The sequence below is a fragment of the Pongo abelii genome, chromosome 7 (assembly GCF_028885655.2).
Source record: "Pongo abelii isolate AG06213 chromosome 7, NHGRI_mPonAbe1-v2.0_pri, whole genome shotgun sequence".
In the NCBI taxonomy this organism is placed as follows: domain Eukaryota; kingdom Metazoa; phylum Chordata; class Mammalia; order Primates; family Hominidae; genus Pongo; species Pongo abelii.
In genome coordinates, this window is record NC_071992.2 from 62267009 (window position 1) to 62291218 (window position 24210).

The following is a 24210-nucleotide window of genomic DNA, read 5'->3' on the forward strand; positions in this document are numbered from 1 at the left end:
TCTGGTGCTCCAGACCCGCTCCTGTGGCTTAGCAGGACCGACGGGCACACTGGGGGTTACATGTAACTAGTATTCCGCTAGCTTGACTTAGGAAAAGGAAGCGCAACCACTCCAAAAGTAGAGTGCTGAAGCCACTGGGCTTGCTCCCAGCCCTGTGCTATTCCTGGGCTCTGTGTCAGCTTTCCAGTGAAGATAACAGCACTACTCTTTTATTGCAGAAGTCCCCAGCTTTTCATTTCCTGGAAGCTTTGAGATTAGTTTTGAGTGGGGGCTTTGAGGAAAGAGAAGAAAGATAATGTTTGTAGCAAAATCATTAAGCAGAGTTGAAGAAAGTATAGCAATGGATGTATTTCAGGTCAGGTTTAGTCGTCTCCTGATTAGAGGCCCCTGTCTTAAGTTAATGACACTTTTTAAATAATAGCTTGACTGAGATGTAATTTACATACCAAAAATTTACCCTTTTTAAAGTGTACAAATCATTGGTTTTTATTTTACTCACAAAGTTGTGCAACCAGCACCCTAATTCTGGCACATTTTCATCACCTCAGAAAGAAACCTTGTACCTTCAGCAGGAGCTCCGCACTTTCTCTCCCTCGGCAGCCACTCCTCTGCTTTCCGTCTCTGTGGATTTGCCTGTTCTGGACGTTTCCTGTCAGTGGAACCATACAGATGTGACCTTTGGTGTCTCGTGTCTTTCACTTTAGCAGAATGTTTTTAAGGTCCATCCATGATGTAACATGTATCAGAATTTCCTTTTTTTTTTTTTTTTTTTTTTCTTTGAGACTGAGTTTCTTGCTTGTTGCCCAGGCTGGAGAGCAATGGTGCGATCTCAGCTCACTGCAACCTCTACCTCCTGAGTTCAAGCGATTTTCCTGCCTCAGCCTCCGGAGTAGCTGGGATTACAGGTGCATGCCACCACACCCAGCTAATTCGAACTCCTGACCTCCGGTGACCGACCTGCCTCATCCTCCCAAAGTGCTGGGATTACAGGTGTGAGCCACCACACCCGGCCAGAATTTCGTTCTTTTTATGGCTGAATAATATTTCATGACATAGATAGATCAAATTTATTTATCCATTCAACAGTTGATGGACATTTGGGTTGTTTCTACTTTCTGGGTATCTTGAATAATCCTGCTGCGAACATTCATATGCAAGTTTCTGTGTGGATGTCAGTTCTCAGTTCTCTTGGATAGACAGCAAGGAGATGAATAGCTGGATTGCTGCCACGTAGCTTTCCAGAGCGATGGCCTCATTTTACCATCCCACCAGCCTAATGGTACATTTTAATCACTGCTAATCTAATCTTGTTAGAGTCTCAAGGTTTCCATGGCTCCTACCAGTTTGTTCATGATCTCTTGGGCTATTTGTTGCTGCCTGCCTAGCAGAACAAATCTTGTTGGAGGAAATCCATTTCAGTATCAAGGCAAAAGTTTAATTCACCCAAGGTTGTTTTTTGTGTGTATAAGGGTGACATAAAAGTAGATAAGCTACCTTCTGGAAGGCATTATTTTTACTCCTTAATTATATACCTAAACTGTATCACCAACTAGCCTAGAGTTTAATATTAAATGAATGAAATGAACAAGTGAATTTAGGTTAAAGAAATGTATCAGAAGCCATGGGTTTCTTACAGAAGAAATCAGGGCTCATGAAAAATTCTCAGACTGAAGCATTGAGGGACACTTGTGATATGTGACAGGTGCCGGCATTGCTGAGATGCCATGTGTCCTCACTGTGCAGTACTGGCCGGTGGGATTGAAGAGTCTTGCTGGCCCTGCTAGCTAGCATGCCAGATTCGTGGCCTCGTGCCATGCCAGCGTTATGCGCCTCCCAGGCACCAGACTGTCATCTAGGCACTGGGATTCCACAGAGAACAGACACACAGAGCCTGCCCTCAGGAGGTTCACATTCTCGTGAGGACACAAAACAGGCAGCACTAACTAAGCCAGAGGATCTTGGTGGTGACCAGCCCCGGAACACAGGGTGAGGTGGGGCAGAGGCCCCTCAGAGTGGCATCAGGTGTGACCTCTGTGCCTCTTCTCACCTGTGTCCTTGTACAAAACCCAACAGTGATTCTTACAGGAATTGTCTCTTCAAGACTGCTCGGGCTTCGCTGTTCTCTTTGGCATTGATGTGACATTCATGCAGTGGGAGCCACAGCAGCACTAAGAGCCCTTCTCAGAGGTGGTCCTCCAGGGTGGGAGTGTGGGAGCCTGGCCCTAGCCCCAGGAGCCACGTGAAGAGCTCCTTTCCAGTCCAGAGAGACTTCCTCAGAGTCTCCACAGGTCTTTTTCAACACTGCAGGTTGGCCGGCTCCTAAAACTACTATTTTTATGTCGAGTGTGGAGCCACAGGAAAGAATGGAGTTATAGGAAGTGTTACATTATTTATAAATAACCCACATGCATTGACCTAATTTTACAATGAATGGGAAGTTACCTTTGCAACTCAAAATAGGATTCCTATGTAAGTTTATTGGACACTATTAATAATGATTCAGCAACAAATAGGAAATTGTTTCTTAGACTGCACTGAAATTATACCTTAAAATACAGCCTACCAGATATGTCTGAAGTCTGTTGTCTCTGGCATGTAGAGACCCTGCTGTGTGGGGGAAGATGTGTAGTGTGTGGCCAGCATTGGGCAGGAAAGGGAGACAGACTGAGAGAGGGGAGACAATCTAAAGAACATGACCATGTAAAAGATAAGCGGGGAGGAAAGAAAAAAATAAAAATGAATGAGGACTGGCCAGGCATCATGGCTCACACCTATAATCCTAGCACTTTGGGAGGCCAAGGCAGGAGGATCACTTGAGGCCAAACATTGGAGACCAGTCTGGGAAACATAGTGAAACCCTATCTGTACGAAAAATTTTAAAAATTAGCCAGGAATAGTGGTGCACACCTGTAGTCCCAGCTACTTGGGAGGCTAAAGCCAGAGGATTGCTTGAGCCTAGGAGGTCACACCACTGCACTCCAGCCTGGGTGACAGAGCAAGACTCTATCTCCAAAAAATATATATATTTGGGGTGTGTGTATGTGTGTGTAATATAAAAAATGAGAGCCCAAAGAGGTTTTTTTTTAAAAAAAATGAGTTAATCAGTATTCACCTTATTAGAAATTAAAACTGAAAAAGATTTAACACATTAATTTACCTAAAAGCATCTATAATCAACCCATTAGATGACAACCTAAATAACATTTTTTATGAAAAATATTTCCTAAAACACAAAAACATACTTAGCAATGAAAGTCGCATTGCCCTGTGTTTTGCAGGTTGAACAGGAGATGATGGATTATCATCTGTGCTCTGCCTTCAGTCTGTTGTAATATCACACATCATGGGCCTCTAGAAAACACCACTGTACACTCATGAGAGAATGGAAGTGAGAAAGAAAAATAAAGCCTTGGCAGAAAACAGTTTTGGCCTTGTAGGCTGCCTGAAAGGCTCTCGGAACCTCCAGCGACCCCCAGACCCCACTTTAAGAATGACTGGTCTAAAGTATTCCACTATCCAAATGAACTCTCTTGGAGAGGTATGAGTCCTACAACAGTAACAGGTACAGAGAAATTAGCAGCAACATGATAAATTTTAAGAACATTTTATACCCAGAATACATGCTTGGTTAAAAAAAAAATGATTCCAAGCTCTCTGAGGGTGAGTCCATCATGGGCTAGGTGCTTGCTTCCTTGTTATCTTCCCGTTTTCTGTTGTCCACAGCACCATTGTGGCTTAAATCTCCTAGAGCAAATTCCACTCTATCCACACCCAAAAGAAAGTGGTTCAGGCAGTTTTAAATTGCCCTGTGAAGATTTGAGAGTTAGTTGGATGAGACAGTATCAGATGGAAAAAATAACCCCTGAAATAACTAAGAGAATAGGCAAGCAAGCTGGTAATATCAGCTAATGTTCCGGTGTGCAAAGAAGACTTTCCATGTTTACTTTCTTCCAGTGGACTGGAGTATGGAAATCTTGGTTGCCCTTACTTTGAATGGTTGGTTTTCCAAATGACATTTGTCATCTACCAATCAAGATAAATAACACCAGCTATAATGAGGCCAGAGGAAGTAGATCATTTGCTACACCAAAATATCCATAAAATGTGTGTAAAAATATGTAAATTTAGCATTGTTTCAATGGCAGTGAGGTGGGAGCCCTGCTTCCTTCATCTGTTGTATATTTCTGAGACTCCTCTTGGGCGTGGTGCCACTCCCAGTCTCTTCTTGGTCCGCAGCCGATTTCCATTGCCCCAGGACTTGCCCCATCCTCACTTCTGAGCTCCTGAGTGATGCTGGGGCTGCCTTTTTAGGAATTCAGGAAATGGAGGTACCCAGTTAAAGTTATCTGCACCTGTGTAGCTTACTCATTTCCATGCACCTTTCTTGTCGCCCGATGGGAAACCTCAGCTCTAGTTTACTAAGGAGAAACATCTGTCCTTTGACATCACTTCTGACTCTTGAACCGAATTTGTAATTTTTTTCTGAAGATGATCTCAAGTTGGTTCTCTTCCTTTGTGATTTGTTTTCTACTTAGATTTTGACAGCTTCCAAAATATGTTACCAACAACAAAATTCGGACAAGAAAATTGATTTTTTTTCATTCTGAGAAGTTAACTTTGCTCCATATAAATATCTCCATTTGTTTATTCCTAACCCTTTATAATGTTTAGAGTATTTTTTTCTCTCTCAAGGATCTGGTAATCACTAAAACAACAAATTTGAAAATGTTTTTAAAATTAAAGTTAGTGGCTCTGTCTTAGTAAATTTTTCTTTACAAATAGATTGGAAATGTTCAGGTGCAATTCTGCTTTGCACCAGGGAGCACTTTGTAACACAAAAAGTCTTCAGTCAGCCAAGCTCACCTGTCAGCCTGCAGAAGGCACTTATCACAGATGGCTGGCTGTTTCTAGCGCCCCATGCTGCCACGCTCGCATAGAAAGGTGTCTGCTTCACCACCCCCACCTAGCACTGAAGACTTTGGAACTGTCTTTCCTTCTCAAACAGAGGCACATGTCAGCGAGGGATAGCAGCAGCACTAGGAATTAGAGAATCACAGAATCCTACAAGGGAGGAAGATGAAGCTGAGAGAGATTCAGAATTTCCGCCGTGGAAGGTGGACAGTGTCCTCTCTATCCCCAAGTCTGCGGCCAGCTTTCCTCTGGGCAAATGCACATCACCCGCAGCATCATGGGGTTGGAGTGTGCAGGCTCAGCCCTGGAGGACATGAGTTGGCAGGACCCCCTTCCACGTGGCCCTCATCTCCAGTACAGCCCAGTCTCAGTCTCTCCATGGGGCCCTCATGAGATGTAAGTGATGTGGTGCCCCCACCCTTACTCAGTCTCTCTTGAGGGGTGTCTCCAAGGGCTTTTTTTATAAGTGAGAACATGTTCTCAGAAAGTGCCTCTTACATTTCATTGACTAGTCATATGTCGGGGTGGCCTAAAGAGTATGGAAGACTTGAAAACAGTCTTAGGGTTGGCCTCAGTGATCCATGATTGCGCCACTCCAGCCTGGATGACAGAGCGAGAGAACCTGTTAAAAAAAAAAAAAAAAAAGAAAAAAGATAAAAACAACACTTATATTTATTTTTATGGTAAATATAATTTTCATTGTGGTAAAATAACGTACTATAAAATTTACAATTTTAACCATTTTAAGTATAACTTGGTAGATATAATTTTAACGTGTATAGATCTTGATATCTTTCCACTTAAAAAGTACACTGGTTACTATAATAAAAACATAGCACTGAAAGTCTTTCAGCTTCCTGAGCGTGACTTTAGGAAAGCTCGTGTGGGCTCCTGCCAGGCCTCCTGCCTCCCTCCTCCCGCCTCCAGGAGCAGCTGCGTGTTCTGCAGCCTGTGCTGCAGGTGGGTCTGCCACAGCCCCCAAGTGAGTGCACAGAGGAGGCTCCCAGGCTGTCCCTGTTCCCTGCCTATGCCATGTGCCATGCTGTCTCCTTCCTTCTCCGCGTGTCCTGCACCATCCCCCAGCCCTCTTCTTGCCGCTCTTCAAATACAGCTGATTTTTAGAGGTCAGATGAACTGTGACTGAGTGTGTTGGGAAACGTGGCTCTCCCTTCACTGATGGGTAGCTGACTTGACCTCCCCCCCATGCTCTCTGGGAGTCTTGTGGGAGCTGCTGGGAGAGCTGCTGACTGCTGCAGAGCCTGCCAGACTAGGGACCTGGTGAGTAGGACAGCTGGCCCTGCTTCTCTCCTTGTCTGCTCTACAAACTTTTGTTGTCACAGATTAATGACCTGAATTTGTCTGCAGACTCATTTTATGCAATCTATAAATTAAGGTATACCCCATGAAATTTATTCCAACATAATTAAGTTATCAAATCATAAGCATAATGAATTAATCTGTATGTCCCTTTTTTCTCTAATTAAACTTTATATTTTAAACTTTTTAAATAAAAACGTTTATTAATTTTTGAAAAGACAGACTTATGGTAGCCACTCCCCTGTCAGACTGTTTGTTGCTTAAACATATTTTTAAAGGATCACTTTTTTAAAAGAATGTTTCCTGTGTAACAAAATGAATAGCAAAGAATGAATTGCAGTGAGAGGAACAATACACTTTTTAACTGTGCCAAAAGTGAGCTTCTACACCAAGTCTATGCCCAGCAGAGGCGGGAGTCATTTAAATGAATGTGTCAGCTGCCCCCAGACGACTCTGCTTCACAAGGCAACAGTGGCCATCCAAACCATTATCTATTTTTAAAAATAGTTTTTAAAAACAGTGGAGAAGCTGATTTTTTATGAGACTAAGCATTTTATTTAACTCATAGCCATTCTTCAGCTAAGCATTGTGCATTAAATAAATGTATAATATGTCTAAACTTTTTTAATTAGCTGGTAGCATCCTCTAAATAAAAGTCATTAAATTCAAATAGAACTTGCCTATGGCTGTGTGCTTCTAGAACAGCATTTGTCAGAATTCCAAGTGAACACTAGTTTCTCAGGACATTATTAGTGATGACACCAAAAAGAGTTTCATGGTTATAAATGGGAGAAGCTTTAGTTTAAAACAGTATGCCACAGGTGCCTTTTACACGGGGCTCTCTAGGCCCTCTGCCATGTCCAGTCCCACCGTAGCATGTGAGGGTCCTGCCAGCCACAGTTGCGCCACACAGCAACACTGGCTGAACAGGGAGTTCTGTTCTCATGGGTTACACTTCACAGAACACTTTTTGGGAAACTCCAAATTTTTAGGGAAATTGATAAGCACTCTGTCACTGTCTGGAAAGGGTTGTTTATTTTTCTATACTGTGTAAAGAAATTTTTTTTAGACTCATCTTTTATCATGCTCTTAATTTTACTCTGTTTCTTCACAAAGTAACACTAGGATTAAAATCCTGTCTTAAACTGGGCAGATTTTTGAGCAAAAAACAGCATAAAAGTTTATGGCTTTAGCAATGACAGTACTGATAACTATAGTAACATCAAGTGGCTAATGTGTTGGACACTCACTCTGAGCGTAGAAACCCTAGTAGGTGCTGCACATACGTTCTTTACTTCCTTTACTCCTAGCAATAATGCCAGCAGCATCCCCCAGTTTCCCAGAAGGGCTGACACAAGGTCCAAGCATTTTCTCAAGGTCTCACAGTGTATAAAAGGCAGAGCTTAAGCAAGATGAGTTTCTTGACTCCAGGGGCCCTGCTGTTCCCCATCTCTGTTAACAAGGGGCTCAGGTAAAGGTTAGAGCCAGGTCTTGGAAGTGCAGTCAGATCTAAGGTGAGAACCATACAACTGAAATCATAACTGTTTGTCCTTTTGTATCCCTCTATATATTTTACTTCAGATAACTTTTCTTTTTTTTTTTTGAGACGGAGTTTGGCTCTTGTCACCTAGCTGGAATGCAGTGACGTGATCTCGGCTCACTGCAACCTCCACCTCCCGGGTTCAAGCGATTCTCCTGCCTCAACCTCCTGAGTAGCTGGGATTACAGGCATCCACCATCATGCCCGGCTAATTTTTGTATTTTTAGTGGAGACAGGGTTTCACCATGTTGGCCAAGCTGGTCCTGAACTGCTGACCTCCGGTGATCCATCCGCCTCAGCCTCCCAAAGTGCTGGGATTATAGGCATGAGCCACCGCACCGAGCCCAGATAACTTTTCTTACATAAGTAATACATATCTGTTTGGGGAAAATATACAAAATACCCAATCCACAGGAAGAAAGTAAATATCACCTCCAAACTCTACTCAGATAACCACTAAAAACATTCTTATAGGCTTCAGTCTTTTCCTTTGGCTTAATATATATAGATGCATGCATAGATACACATACATACACACACAGAGAGAGAGTGAGAGAGAGTTAATTTGTTGCTTGCTTTTTTCTTATCAGGGTATCACAAAGATGTTTCCATGTCCATAAGTATTTTCTTTGTAACCATTTCAGTGACTGTATAATATTTCACTGGGGATGGATCCTAATTTAGTGAGCAAGTTCCTGTTGTGCAGTTGGTTTCCCACAGTGTCTGTCCATCTGCCTGTGTGCCTTCTTCCCCATCTGAATCGCCACACATCTCTAATTGTAGTTCCATGGCCTTAGGCATTAGAGTCTGTTAAGCATTCTACCAGCTCACTGACCAAGTACTCAGTAAGGGATGTCTGATGATGAATACCTTTGACTTTTCTTGTTCCAGGACAGCGGGGATTTTCAGTTTGATTGACACCCTATGGCCCCCAGCGATACCTCTGAAAACACCTGGCCGCGACCAGCCCTGTGAAGAGGTAAGCCCGGCACTGGAAAAACTTACCCAGTCGCAGACTACTCCATGCCAGGTGCCAAGCCAGGCGTCATCACTGTCACCCACACGGTCTGTGTCCCCTGCTCCAGTGGCAACAAGGAGCCCCTGTGCAGCCAGTTCCTTTGTGGTGATGCATGAATATGAGCCAGGATTGGGATTCAGGTCCCTGGAGACCAAGCTCTGGCTGCCTTCCCTACTGTGCTGCACAACATTTTCTGGAAATTAACTTATGATGAATGCTTAAACCACAACCCTCACATACTGTTGGAACAGTTGGGGTCTCAGCCTCGTACTAAAGTAAACATATAGAATTTTTCCCACGAACTTCTAGTCACTCATAGAACCAACACTCAGTTACCAATTGGAGCAGGAACTCAGTACAATCCATAGACATTCGTACAACGTCCTGGGTAGCCAGGAACTTCCATTGTCCTGCTTGTTTATGATAGTGTCTCAGAAGCAGCAAAATGGATGAAAAGTGTTCCCTCCTCTCCCTCCTGAGCCTTTTCCAGCAGGCTAGCCAGCTGCTGCTTTGGGCCAGAGGTCCCAAAACAAAACTGGGGGCTGTCTTCCTTAGGTTGTGGCTGACTTCTTAGTAGTGCTAAGTCTGTGACCCTGTACTGTGCCAAACAGCATAGTAGTCGTCAAAACACACGGTGGCTCATGCCTGTAATCCCAGCATTTGGGAGGCTGAGGCAGGCGGATCACCTGAAGTCGGGAGTTTGAGACCAGCCTGACCAACATGGAGAAACCCCGTCTCTACTAAAAATACAAAGTTAACTGGGCATTGTGGCGCATGGCTGTAATGCCAGCTACCCGGGAGGCTGAGGCAGGAGAATCGCTTGAACCCAGGAGGCAGAGGTTGTAGTGAGCCGAGATCGCGCCATTGCACTCCAGCCAACAAGAGCGCAACTCTGTCTCAAAAAAAAGCCATTTCTAGATTACTTAAGAGGAAGTAATTTCTAGATGATATTTTCAGTATACCCCAAAAGATTTCTAAAATGAAATCTTGAATTAATAGGTTCATAAGTGTGGAAGTTCTTATACTTGGTCCCAGAAGTAAACAATGCAATCCATTCCTTGTATAGCATTCCAGAGAGAGGATGCACCTGTAAGCAAATATGTATATATGTTAAAGAGGAGATTTTAATCATGTGTTTGAGTCTTTTAACAATACATTCACCTTCTACCTTTGTCTTATTTAAACAGATAAAAACTCATCTGCCTCCTCCAGCCTTGTGTTACATCCTCACAGCTCATCCAAATCTGGGACAAATTGATATAATTGACGAAGACCCCATTTATAAGCTTTACCAGCCTCCAGTTACCCGCTGCTTAAGAGACATTCTCCAGGTAATGTCTTTGTTTCTAACAAGTTTTTTATGTATTGGCCATGTCTGTGTGCTTCGTGTAATGCTGCCAACCTTTTCTAATTCCTTTCCAGATGAATGATCTTGGTACCCGTTGCAGTTTCTATGCCAGGGTGATTTACCAAAGACCACAGGTAATAATCTCTCAATCTCTCAATTTCTCAGACAGACACACACACACACACACACACACACACACACACTGTTAGAGGTTTATTAAAGGGTAATCTCCTTTGGAAATTAATGCATGGCCAAAACAGAAAAGTGTTTTTAAAGTCCAGTTAAGCATGCCCCATATACTGAAGTGGCAGTAAATCCATTCCTTTTACAGATGCAGACTACCAGCCACTGTGCTAAGCACTGGAGTGTGAGACACCCAGGTACAACCCTGTCCCCAAAGCTTCTCAGCCCAGTAATGTTCATTCTTTCCTGACACTTAGGCAGGTTGAAGAAAGGAAAGAGATGCAGAAACCTCATTTATGTGGTGGAAGTGGGAATCTCAGGATCGAGCTCAGCTACTTCTGGGAACTTTTAGAGCCTTCGAAACTGAAAGCCCCCCCATCCCACCTCCATGGTCCCTATGAGGCCTTGGGCTGTTCTAGGGAGCAGTGGCCTAGAGGAGCTTGCTATCAATCAGCTAGGATTAGAGGAGGGAAGGAGACCTGCTTGCCAGTTTGAATGCATGGACTACATTCTGCAAGAAACCTCTGCCAGCCCTTACCTTATGAAGGAATATCCATGTAGATCTAATCACCCAAGAGGGATTGAGAACATCCTGTTTGTTAAACTCTTGTCCACTCATGGGCAATGTGCACCAGGTGCATCTGCCATGGTGCAGGAGAGAGTGAGTGCCCCACACATTGCCTCCTTGAGGGTGTGTGAGTGGAGCAAACCAGGCCCCAGATGCCTGCACTCCACCTGGGCTGTCGGTGGATCACCAGCTACCAGCCAGGCCAGAATACTCAGGAATTGCCCAGCAAGGAGTCTCAAGGAAGGGCAGGAGGCTGGCACCTTGGCCAGCAACCTTGGCCAGGTGCCCCAGTGCACCACGAGTCGGGAGACAGTGGTGGGGGTGGCACCAGGGGCTGTCTGCTAATCATACTATGCCTGGTTATTAAGATCTGACACTCACACCCTTCACTTTTCTTTTTGTTGCTGAAGTATGCTAAAGCACACCCAGACCTCATGCCATTTCACCCCGACATGCTTGTTACGAATCTCTTCAAAGCATTCATGCTTGCATATAACCCAATTCAGCTGCCTGGTTTTGGAGCCTTTCTCTTCTGCTTAAGTTATCCAGAGTTATTTTCTGTTGTGCATTTATTTTGAACAAATTCTTTGCATTTCTGTGATCATTCTTAGACAGTGGAAGAACAAGAGAGTGACTAAAAGAATATGTTTCATAACTTCTAGTCAAGTTCTTGATGAATTGCATATATACGAGTATCATTAAATCAGTGTTATCACAAGCATGTTAAATCAACTTCTCTTCCATCTGCATCAGGAGTAGTGGGCAGACTGTTTCTGTAAAGAGCCAGATAGTCAATATTTTAGGCTTCTTGAGTTGTATGGTTTTCATAGCAACTACTCAGCTCCACCTTGCAAAAGCAGCCATGTTGTCATTCACAAATGAATGAGCAGGGCTGTGTTTCAGAAACCTTTATTTACAGACACCAAAATTTGAATTTAACTTAATTTTTACTTGTCACAAAATATTCTTACGGTTTTTTAACCATTTAAAAATGTAAGAACCTTGAATAAACATAAAAACCATACTTAGCTTACAGGCCACACATAAGCAGGGAGCAGGCTGGGTTAGCCCACAGGCCATGGTTTGCTGACATTCTTCAGGTGCTGAGCATGGCTGGAGGACACAGGAACTCTGACGCAGAAAGAAAAACAACCCGAGTGTCTCCTGGTGTCCCGTCGGTTGTACTGAATGCGCAGTGCGGTGTGTGTCAGGGAGAGGAGATGGGGAGGGCCATCTACTGACGGCCACCGAGTAGGGTGCAAGCTTGTTACCTAAGGATGCCATGGGTGCTGCGCAAGAACACGGCACTGATACATATGATCGTCATATGAAAGTACTTTAAGGCTTTATCTCAATTTAATTTTTACATTTCAGATATAAGGAGTGTGCTTTAGGTGATATGCTAGTAACTGTCAATTGCGTTTCCTTTCCTTCTCTGCAGAAAGTGTGTGTGTGTTTCTGCAGCTTAACCTGTGGATTAGCTAGTGCTTGCCAGTGCATAGAGTGTTGCCCACAGAAAGGAAATCAGAGGGCTGAGTTGTGAATATAAATGAACCACATTTAGCTCTTTATTTTTTATTATCAGTACTTCACCACCTTTAATTTCTGTGAGAGATTTTTCAGATTTTCAGACCATTCTCATGTACATATCATTTTATCTCAGCAGCAATAGTGTCACCGTTCCTAATTCCAAGTGGAGAAGACCAAGGCTAGGCCTGGTTATCTGCTGTCTCTGATACACACAACCAAACCCTGGTGGAGCCTGGTGTGGATTTCCTGACTCTTACTCAGCCCAGTGTCCCCTGGTGCCTCCTGGCTCCATGGTCCCTCAGTTACCTGGTGCCCTGGGGGTGGGGCAGGGACGCAACACACCCCCACCCCCAACCACACGCTGGCTGAGCTTGGGCAGGTACTTCACCACGTTGTCTCATGTCCTTGTCTGTCAAATGGGTGTAACATTCTCTCACCATATTGGATTGTTCTAGGATGAATTTAGGAGTTTTGAACTACCCTTTTTCCTTTGTTTTCTCTTCATCTGTTCCCCTTTTCATCATTTGACAGCTGATCAGTGCCTCTCATGAAGAAATGGAGAATGATTGACATGAGTCCCTCAATGGTGCTCCCTGTGAGCACCCCAGTGTCCAGATCAGCAGATAGGAGGATAGGGCTCCCAGCAAGGACGAGGCAGGGCACGTGCTATGTCCCATACTTTCCAAGCCTGAGGAGACCTAAGACTGACTTGACGCTCCTCTGCCCACCTTGAGAAGGGTCAGTGTGTGTGGGGACGCCCCTGGCATCTGGCACATTCCTGCTCTTCTGGGTCATGGGCCAGGCGGTGGCTCTCTGTGCAGGTGCCATTCACCCATAGGGAGAACACTGTCCTCAGAGCAGCTACGTGGCAGTTGCAGCTAACACTCCTGCCCACGGCCCTCTGGCTGAGACCGAGGTTGAAAGTAAAGAAAGCAGGTGTCAAAATGCTTGCACCAAAGCCAGTTGGAGGGGAACTCTGGGGCAGAGAAAGACCAAGAGTGAAGTAGGTCATCCACCTTGCCCTGTGAAGGGGTCCTCCCTCAGGGAGGTAGAGAAGATAATGTTAATCCCCTCCTATCCAAGAAACAGGTTTCCACCAGTGCAAGTGCAGCTTTCAGTGAGCATGCTTCCAGTGGGCATGTGTGCCTAGGAATCAGTGGTCCTATAGCCACGAAACAGTCAAAGACCTGGAACCCAATGGAACAGGTTCCATGATCCACTGAAATTCTATCTGTCTCCTATAGTCTGCTTTTGTGTGTAAAAGAATCACCAGAAACCAGCTGTCTCAAGAAGGAATAGAAATAAGCTGACTCCTGGGGCCAGTCTGTAGTTAAGCCAGTGGCCTGCATCCTTGGCAGTGAGGGTTGACTTTCAGAATGGCACCATGAGTCATTGCTGGAACTCGAGTCATAAAAACAGACCCAGACTAGGTGTGGTGGCTCATGCCTGTCATCCTAGCACTTTGGGAGGCTGAGGCTAGAGGATCTCTTGAGGCCAGGAGTTCCAGACCAACCTGGGCAACAAAGCACAACCCCGTCTCTACAAAAAAATAAAAAATTAGCCAGGCATGGTGCTGCATGCCTGTCATCTCAGCTACTTGGGAGGCTGACATGGGAGGATCTCTTGAGCTCAGGAGGTTGCTGCAGTGAGCTGTGATTGCACCACTGCACTCCAGCCTGGGTGACAGAGTGAGACCCTGTCTCAAAAAAAAAAAAACATATTCAGTTGTATTTCCGTTACACTAATGACTAAGTCATGAAGGTGAAAAAGATAGTTTTCATATTTAACTTTTATTTTGTAATAATTATAGTTTCACAGTAGATTGCAAAGAAATATACTGGGGGGTCTGGTGCACCCCTCCACCCCCATGTCAATATCCCACACCCACAGTACCCACAGTAAAAACCAAAACCAGCCGGGTGCCGTGGCTCACACCTGTAATCCCAGAATTTTGGGGAGGCCAAGGCGGGCGGATCACGAGGTGAGGAGATCGAGACCATCCTGGCTAACATGATGAAACCCTGTCTCTACTAAAAATACAAAAAAATTAGCCGGGCGTGGTGGCAGGCGCCTGTAGTCCCAGCTGCTTGGGAGGCTGAGGCAGGAGAATGATGTGAACCTGGGAGGCGGAGCTTGCAGTGAGCCAAGACCACGCCACTGCACTCCAGTCTGGGTGACAGAGTGAGACTCCGTCTCAACAACAACAACAAAAAACCAAGAAACTGACACACGCACAATCCATGGAGCACATTCAGGTTTCAGCAGCCATGTGTGCACTCTGTGTGTTTGTGTGTGTGTGTGTGTGTGTGTGCGCTTCTGTGCAGTTTTGTCACACGTACAGCCTTGCATCACTGTCACTGCAGTCAGAATCCTCTGCTGTGCCATCACCACCGACTCCCGTGTTTGCCTTTATAGACACATCGATCCTTTTTTCATCCGTAGCGCTGGCAACTCACATGTTCTCTGTCATTATAATTATGTTGTCTTACGGTTGTTAACATGAATAGAACCATGCAGGATTTATCTGTATTAGTTTCCTAGGATTACCATATAAAGTTCCAAAAACTAGATAGCTTAAAATAATAGGAATGTATTCTCTCACACTTCTGGAGGCCAGAAGTCTGAAATCTTAGCAGTGGCCAGGTGCAGTGCCTCACACCTGTAATCTCAGCACTTTGGGAGGCTGAGGCAGGAGGATCACTTGAGGCCAGGAGCCCAAGACCACCTTGGCCAACATAGTGAGGCTCCGTCTCTATTTAAATTTTGTTTTTAGGCCCAGTACTGTGGCTCACACCTGTAATACCAGCACTTTGGGAGGCCGAGGCAGGTAGATCATCTGAGGTCAGGAGTTGGAGATCAGCCTGTCCAACATGGTAAAACCCCATCTCTACTAAAACTACAAAAAATTAGCTGGGTATGGTGGTGCATGCCTGTAGTCCCAGCTACTTGGGAGGCTGAGGCAGGAGAATCGCTTGAACTTGGGAGGCAGAGGTTGAGTGAGCCAAGATCGCTCCATTGCACTCCAGCCTGGGTGACAGAGTGAGACTCTGTCTCAAAAAAAAAAAAAAAAAAAAATTTACTAAAGAAATATAAGGTGTCAGCTAACAGTATTATCTAGAGATTCATCCAAAGGACTAATAATGTTGAACATCTTTTCATGTGTTTACTTGCCCTCCATATGTCCTCTTTGGTAAAATACCTGTTCACATCTTTCGCCCATTGTCTAATTGGATTGCCTGTTTGTTGGTTTATTGTTGAGTCTTTAAAGTTATTTCTATTTTTTAAATACAAAACCTTTGTCAGATACAGGATTTGCAAATATTTTCTCAGGATCTCTAAATTCTGTTTTCATCCTTTTAATGATTTTTTTAACATAGTAGAAGTTTTTAATTTTGATGCAGTCAGATTTACCAAATTTTTCTCTTACAGATCACAGTTTTGTTGTCAAGTCTAAGAGAAGTCACGTCTCTTTGCCTAGTCATAGCTCCCAAAGTTATTCTTTTGTGTTCTTTTCCAGAAGATTTAATTTTACACTTTACCTTCCAAGGCCATGATGCATTTGGAGTTGGGTTTTGTATAAGATGCATGGTTTAGGTCAAGGTTAATTTTTTCACCTTTGGATATCCATTTATTCCAGCACCATTTGTTGATATATCATCCTTCCTCCATTAAATTGCTGTTGCACCTTTGTCAAAAATTAATTGGGTATATTTGTGTGGGAGAGATCGATTTTTTCCTGATAAATTTGCATTGGTAATATTTTTGCCTTACTTACTAGCATTATAGGTGTCTGTATCATCTAGGCTTAAATACTTTTCCTGGGCCAGGCACGGTGGCTTACGCCTGTAATCCCAGCACTTTGGGAGGCCGAGGCAGGTGGATCAGCTGAGGTCAGGAGTTTGAGACCAGCCTGGCCAATGTGGTGAAACCCCGTCTCTACAAAAATACAAAAATTAGCCGGGCATGATGGCAGGTGCCTGTAATCCCAGCTACCTGGGAGTCTGAGGCTGGAGAATCACTTGAACCCGGGAGGCGGAGGTTGCAGTGAGCCGAGATTGTGCCACTACACTCCAGCCTGGGCGGCAGAGCGAGACTCCATCTCAAAAAAAAACAAACAAACAAACAAAAAACTTTTCCTGATTACACAGGGCTATAAAAAATTTTATTAGACTTTTTTCTTTTAGAGCAGTTTTAGGTTCACAGCAAAATTGAGAGGAAGGTACAGAGATTTTCCATACACCTTCTACTCCCACACATGCACAGCCTCCCCATTATCAACATCCCTACCAGGACGGCACATTGCTTACAACTAATGAACCTGCATTGACACATCGTAGTCACCCAGAGTCCACAGTTTACATGAGGGTTCACTCTTGGTGGTGTAATTTTATGGGTTTGCACAAATATGTAATGACATGTATCTACGATCATAGTATCACATGGAGCAGTTTCAGTGACCTAAAAATCTGCTCCACGTGTTTATTCCCCCTCCCCACAAATCCCTGGCAAACATTCTTATTTTTACCATCTCCATAGTTTTGCCTTTTCAGAATATTGTATAAAGTTGGAATCTTAGAGTCTGTAGCCTTTCAGACAGACTTCTTTCACTTAATAATATGCATTTAAGTTTCTGTGACTTCATGGCTAGATAGCTCGTTTCCTTTTGAGCGCTGAATAATGTTCCATTGTCTGGATGTACTACATAGTTTAGTTTAGTTATTCATTCACCTACTGAAGGACATCTTGGTTGTTTCCAGGTTTTGGCACTTACGAGTAAGAAGACTTTTTTTTTTTTTTTTGAGATGGAGTCTCACTCTGTTGCCCAGGTTGGAGTGCAATGACGCAATCTTGGCTCACTGCAACCTCTGCCTCCCGGGTTCAAGAGATTTTCTTGCCTCAGCCTCTCGAGTAGCTGGGATTACAGGCATCCGTCACTACACCTGGCTAATTTTTGTTTGTTTGTTTTTTGAGATGGAATCTCTCTCTGTCGCCCAGGCTGGAGTGCAGTGGCACGACCTCAGCTCACTGCAACCTCCACCTCCCAGGTTCAAGCAATTCTCCTGTCTCCACCTCCCGAGTAGCTGGAATTACAGGCATGCACCACCACGCCCGCTAATTTTTGTATTTTTAGTAGAGACAGGGTTTCACAATGTTGGCCAGGCTGGTCTCGAACTCTTGACCTCAGGTGATTCACCACCTCTGCCTCCCAAAGTGCTGGGATTACAGGCGTAAGCCACGGCGCCTAGCCTAATTTTGGTATTTTTAGTAGAGATGGGGTTTTACCATGTTGGCCAGGCTGGTCTCAAACTCCTGACCTCAAGTGATCCGCCCACCTTGGCCTCCCAAAGTGCTGGGATTACAGGCGTGAGCCACCATGCCCAGCCAGAGAAGAAATCTATTTTTAATAAACTTTTAGCAATGTAGTGGTAGTACTGCTTTAATTAGTTACTGATGTCTTTATACAGATAATTTTATTGTTACTGACTTTGTTCATAACCCCAATAGTAGGATAATTTTATAGTTAATTTCAAAGGAGATTAGAACATTTTGGTATATTAGTAGATTGAAAGACCACTGGCCAAATCTAGAGAATTTACAAAAGCATCTAAAATTTTTGGACATTTTCAGAACTTCCAACCTCAGATAATCTTATAGAAATCTTTGCCCTTCCTGAAATATTCACCAATTTTTTTTTTTTTTTTTTGAGATGCTCTGTTAGTCAGACTGGAGTGCACTAGTATGATCTCAGCACACTGCAACCTCCATCTACTGGGTTCAAGCAATTCTCATGCCTCAGCCTCTAGAGGAGCTGGGATTACAGGCGTGCACCATCACGCCTAGCTAATTTTTATATTTTTAGTAGAGACAGGGTTTCACCATGTTGGCCAGGCCGCTCTCGAACTCTTGACCTCAAGTGATCCACCCGCCTTGGCCTCCCAAAGTGCTGGGATTACCACACCTGGCCAGAGAAGAAATCTATTTTTAATAAAATTTTAGCAGTGTAGTGGTAGTACTGCTTTAATTAGTTACTGATGTCTTTTTACAGATGATTTGATTGTTACTGACTTTGTTCATAACACCAATAGTAGAGATAATTTCATAGTTAATTTCAAAGGAGATTAGAACATTTTGGTTCATTAATAGATTGAAAGAGAGACCACTGGCCAAATCCAAAGTATTTACAAAGAGCATATAAAATCTTAGGAGGTTGTCAGAACTCCCACCCACAGATAACCTTATAGAAATCTTTGCCCTTCCTGAAATATTTACTTTTTTTTTTTTTTTTTTCTTTTGAGACAGAGTTTCGCTCTTGTTGCCCAGGCTGGAGTGCAATGGTGCAATCTCAGCTCACCGCAACCTCTGCCTCCCAGGTTCAAGCAATTCTCCTTCCTCAGCCTCCCGGGTAGCTGGGATTACAGCCATGTGCCACCACGCCTGGCTAATTTTGTGTTTTTAGTAGAGACGGGGTTTCTCCATGTTGGTCAGGCTGGTCTTGAACTCCCGACCTCAGGTAATCTGCCCGCCTTGGCCCCCCAAAGTGCTGAGATTACAGGCATGAGCCACCACGCCTGGCCCACTAATTTTTTTAATTTTTTTTTTTTTTTTCTTTGAGAAGGTGGTCTTGTTCTGTCATCTGGGCTGTAGTGCAGTGGTACCATCACAGCTCACTGCAACACTGACCTCTTGGGCCCAAGCAATTCTCCTACCTCAGCCTCCCAAGTAGCTGGGACTATAGGCACTCACCACCACACCCAGCTTTATTTTATTTTTTGTAGAGATGGGGTCTCACTATATTGCCCCAGCTGGTCTCAAATTCCTGGGCTCAAGTAATCCTCCCGCCTCAGCCTCCCAAATTGCTGGGATTACAGGTGTGAGCCACCGTGCCCAGCCCACTTATTAAATATCAGTATGGACCAATGAATTCATCTTTTATTCAGCAAGTTATATCTATTACTGTATTCATTTTGATGCTCAATTTTACCATATTTAAGCTGGTTCCTGTGTCCTTTGGACACATGCCCATCATTCTTTGAGTACCTCCTTATTTTCTGACACAGTAAGATGTGTCAAACTCATCTTTTGCTTTCTGTGCTCTGGAATCAGCCATCTTTTCAAGAAGCTCTGGTTGATTTTAATGGGGAATGGTTTTTTGGTTTTTGGGGTTTTTTTATTTTTAGTTTTAGTTTTTCAGAGATGGCATCTTGCTATGTTCACTACGCTGGAATGCAGTGGCTATTCACAGGCATGATCTTGGTGCATCACAGCCTCAAACTCCTGAGCTCAAGCGATCCTCTCACCTCAGTTTCCCAAGTAGCTAAGACTGCTCCTGAGTCACTTGTGCCACTGTGGCTGGTTAAGACTCTTACTTAGAAGCCAAGATCCAGGTTCTAGGTGGGCTTCCTGCTATTGGGATATCATTGCCTCTCTGCCCTCTCAGTGGACAGAGGAAGGAAATGTGTGTGTATATTCATCCACATACAGACACAAGTATATCTACTTCTATATTTCTATCTATCTAAAATCATAATTTCATACCAATACTTCCAACTCTAGAGCATTACCACAGAATTTATTCTAAGTTTTCCTATTTCTATATGTATAACTCGCTTCTCCAACAGTAAGAAGCTTGGCTTCATTTTCCTCAGTATTACTTATTCATACTTCCTGTATGTAATCAACCTCCTGACAGTGTAGGCCACCTCCTTCACCCCAACCCTCAGCTACGCACCACACAAGTGACCTTCTCTGCCCAGTCCTGTTAACCAGCCATGTGGATTTCTCAGCCTGACCACACCGTCTGTGCCAGCAACACCAGCTGAACCTCCAACTGGCCACATCCTCAGGCCCTGGCCCTGCTGACCATCCTTGGCCCCATTTGCGTCTACTGAATCCTAAGCCCTGACCAAAAGGAAAGGGCAGAATACCAGTTTAATGGAACTTGAAAAGGCATTACAAGTTTTGAAGATAAGAAAAAAATGAAAAAATAGAGAAGGAAAGAAGAAAAGAAAATAATAAAACCTGTTGCAGATGCAACAAATATGCGACACCAGCTTTATACCAAGGCCGTGTACAAAGTCTGAGGGCAAGTAAGATCTGTTCCTAACCCTCAGGAAACTTACAACTGCCTGGAAAGAATAAGATGTATGTACTACACAGGAAACAATGTTGTAATTAACATTCTAAGTATATAAACAGAGGACCAGGAGGAAAAGAACAATGGATTCAGCCTGAGGATGTTGGTGGACAAATGGAATGCTGCCAGGGAAGGGTGGCCTGTTCCCAACCAAGGAAGCCTTTAACCAGGTGCAAAGTCGAGGCACCCAGGGCACATGGGGCTAGTGACCAAGATGTGCAAAGTCTAGTGTATGTTTTAAAGTGTTTTTGAAATAATATCTTAAATTGTTAGTATATGTATAACTTCTGCTTTTAAATGCTTTTAAAACATTTTTTGGTATAATAATTAATCTTTATTATGTCTTCAAATTGTAGCTGAAGAGTCTGCTTCTTCTGGAGCAAAGGGAGATCTGGCTGCTAGTGACCGATGTCACTCTGCAAACAAAGGAGGAGAGTGACCCCAGGCTCCCCAAAACCCTGCTGGTCTATGTGGCCCCCTCGTGTGTGCTGGGCTCTGAAGTCCTGGAGGCAGTCGCTGGGGCTACCCCTCACAGCCTCTTCTTCAAGGACGCTCTCCGTGACCAGGGTGTGCTTGCTTCTCCACAGCTTTGATGCAGGGGCGACTGATCGGTGCCCATAGAATACCTCTTGTGGCCTCTGGACACCTCCATGTTGCTTGGACGCTGCCAGCACCTTCACGGAGCCCATCACAGACATGGCCCATGTACCAGCCTCCAGGCTTCACTGACCCTGTAGCGGCCACCTGGGCAGAACCAGCTCCATGGAGATGCTGTGCTCACTCCAGAATTGTCTGCTGGTGGCACCCCGTACTGCTGCAGAATCCACAAACAAACCAAAAGCTAGAATATTATAAATGCATATACTTAGATCAGTCAGCCCCCTTTTCCAGGGATCAAACTAAAATCCTGCCTAAGCTATCTTTTTTAATTTTTATTGAGTCATAATTCACATACCACATAATTTACCCTTTGTGGATTGACTTGAATCTCACATTTGAGTGCTTTTTTAGCTTAGCTCACGGGGTTCGGGAGTGTGCACACACAATGAATGTGCTGCTGGACACAGTCCCTTAACTGCACCATCACCTGCATGACTTGAGGGGTAGCAAAGGAGACTGCCATTATGGGCACAATTCACTTTTTCTTCAAGGCTTCAATAACCTGAAGTGTCTCTGTCGGCAGGTCGGATTGTTTGTGCTGAACGGACTGTTCTCTTGCTTCAGAAGCCCCTTTTGAGTGTGGTCTCTGGTGCAAGTTCCTGTGAGCTGCCTGGCCCAGTGATGCTCGACAGCCTGGACTCTGCCACACCTGTCAACTCCATCTGCAGTGTTCAAGGTAGGCAGCCATCTCACAGGAATTGGTGTTTATACTTTCTTAACTATTATACTTTATAGTCATTTACTCATTTATTCAACAAGTATTTGTGGAGCACCCGCTAAGTTCCAGACACTGGATATATAAAGAACAAAAGCAGAAATTGTTTTTGGTATCAGACTCGAGTCTGCACAGAAGGATGTGAATCAGATGAACACAGACAGGCCTATCCTCAGGCTCTGAGTGCTCTAGCCGCTGATACCTGGGCCCACGTCTTAGTGGGGAACTCAGGAAAGGCTTCCCAAAGACAGGAGCCTCAAGCTGAGCTCTGAAGCATAGATGAGACTACTTAGGGCAGGGATGGAGCAGGAGGAACATTCCTGGGAAGAGAGCAGGACTTCGTAAGGCCACTGGCATGAGAAAGTTGGTGAGCAGGGGTGTCCGGGAAGAGGCAGGACAGGCAGCCAGATGGAGATGGGACCAAGCTGAGGCTGGTGGGCCCACCAGGCTGGTGGTGTCAGGAGTGTGCTCTGTCATTGGTACAGGCGGCCTGGTCTGATGTCCTCCCTGCAGAGCAGAGTGGAGGGACTGGGTGGCAGAGGTAGAGAAGGAAATCCAAGGGTGGACTTAGGGAAATTGGCAGGTTGAGCGATGAATTGGGCATAGATGGAGGCAGAAGACATATCTGACGACCTCCGAGCTCCTGGCTCAGTTGAGGTGACAGTGGTGCTGTTCATTAAGTAGGATGTGGCAGGCAAAGTCAGCTTTGAGGGGACCCTCTCAGTTCTGTTGGGAGGGTTTGCGTGTTTTGCATACATCTGAGATGTTTCAGCAGCTGGTTAGATATGTGAGTCTGGAGCTGAAAATAGCATTATTATTTTCTCTTTTCTAACTTTATAAAACTTAGTAATAAAAGTCATACATGTCTAGTGGAACTAGTGAAAAATAAGAGAAAGTTAACAGCCTACCCTCTGTCCCCGGCTTCCTGCCTGCACTGGCGCATCCAGGAGACACAGCTGCCCGCCTTGAGGGGGTGTGCGTGCTTGCAAGTCAAATGATTTACTGTACATTATTCTGCCACTTGCTTCCCTCTAGCAGGGATATCTGTCCAGGTGGGGAGAGAGGTCCAACTCAAGAGTTTAATAGTTGCATAGCATCCCCTCATATGAATAAACTCTTTCTTCACTCATGGACATCCAGGATCTCTCGTGTTTTTGCAATTATTAAACAAGGCTGTAATAAACTTTCTTGGACATCAATCCCTACTGATTTCTGTAAAGGAGGATTTCAGCAGTTTGGGGTTCATGGACTTTTTAAACAACTTTATTGAGCTATAACTCAGTAATACACTATAATTCACTCCTTTAAAGTGTTTTTAGTATTCACAGAATTGTGCAAACATCACTACAATCTAATTTTAGAACAAAAACCCATACCCGTTATCATTCACGCCCCATTACCACCCACCCTCCCACACCCTAGTCTTAGGAAACCACCAATCTACTGTTTGCTTCTATGAATTTGCGTGTTCTGTTTTATTGGGGGTTTTTTTGTTTTTGTTTTTGTTTTGAGATGGAGTCTCGCTCTGTCACCCAGGCTGGAGTGCAGTGGCGTGATCTCCGCTCACTGCAGCCTCTGCCTCCCGGGATCAAGCAATTTTCCTGCCTCAGCCTCCCAAGTAGCTGGGATTACAGGCGTGCACCACCATGCCTGGCTAATTTTTTTTATTTTTAGTAGAGACAAGGTTTCACCATGTTGGCCAGGCTGATCTCGAACTCCTGACCTCAGGTGATCTCCTCTCCTTGGCCTCTCAAAATACTGGGATTACAGGTGTGAGCCACTGCGCCCAGCCTATTCTGGACATTTCATGTTAACTGGAATAATATTTAGGCTGGTGTAAAAATAATTGTGGTTTTTGCCATTAAAAGTAATGGAAAGAGCTGCGATTACTTTTGCACAAACCTAACATACTATGTGATCTTTCATGATTAGCATCTTTCAGTCAGCATAATGTTTTCAAGGTTCATCCACAATGCAGTGTGTATTTCTTTTATGGCATAATAACATTTCATTGTACAGATATGCCACATTTTGTTTATCCTTTCCTCAGTTGATGGACATTTCATTTGGGTTGTTTCTACTTTTTGGCTACTATGAATAAAGCTGCTATGAATATTCATGGACAAAGTTTTGTTTGAACACCTGTTTTGAAATTTGGGGTATGAATCCAGGACTGGAATTGCCTAGTCATATGGTAACCCTGCATTTAACCTTTTTGAAGAACACCAGTGTTTTCCAAAGTGGCTACACTAGGGGTTTGTGCATCTCTCTTTTTTTTTTTTTTTT

General features: G+C 44.2%; 1 protein-coding gene across 13 annotated transcripts in view; it reads left to right on the forward strand.

Moving 5' to 3' along the window:
• SPIDR (scaffold protein involved in DNA repair) overlaps positions 1–24210 on the forward strand; it is a 486770-nt gene that overhangs the window by 442590 nt on the left and 19970 nt on the right. For all 13 annotated transcript variants that reach the window (XM_024251318.3, XM_054561576.2, XM_063726425.1 and 10 more), the window contains 5 exons: positions 8660–8747; positions 9974–10117; positions 10209–10268; positions 20906–21116; positions 21733–21885. In XM_024251318.3, coding sequence (XP_024107086.3) covers positions 8660–8747; positions 9974–10117; positions 10209–10268; positions 20906–21116; positions 21733–21885 — 656 coding nt within the window. The remainder of the gene's footprint in view (positions 1–8659; positions 8748–9973; positions 10118–10208; positions 10269–20905; positions 21117–21732; positions 21886–24210) is intronic.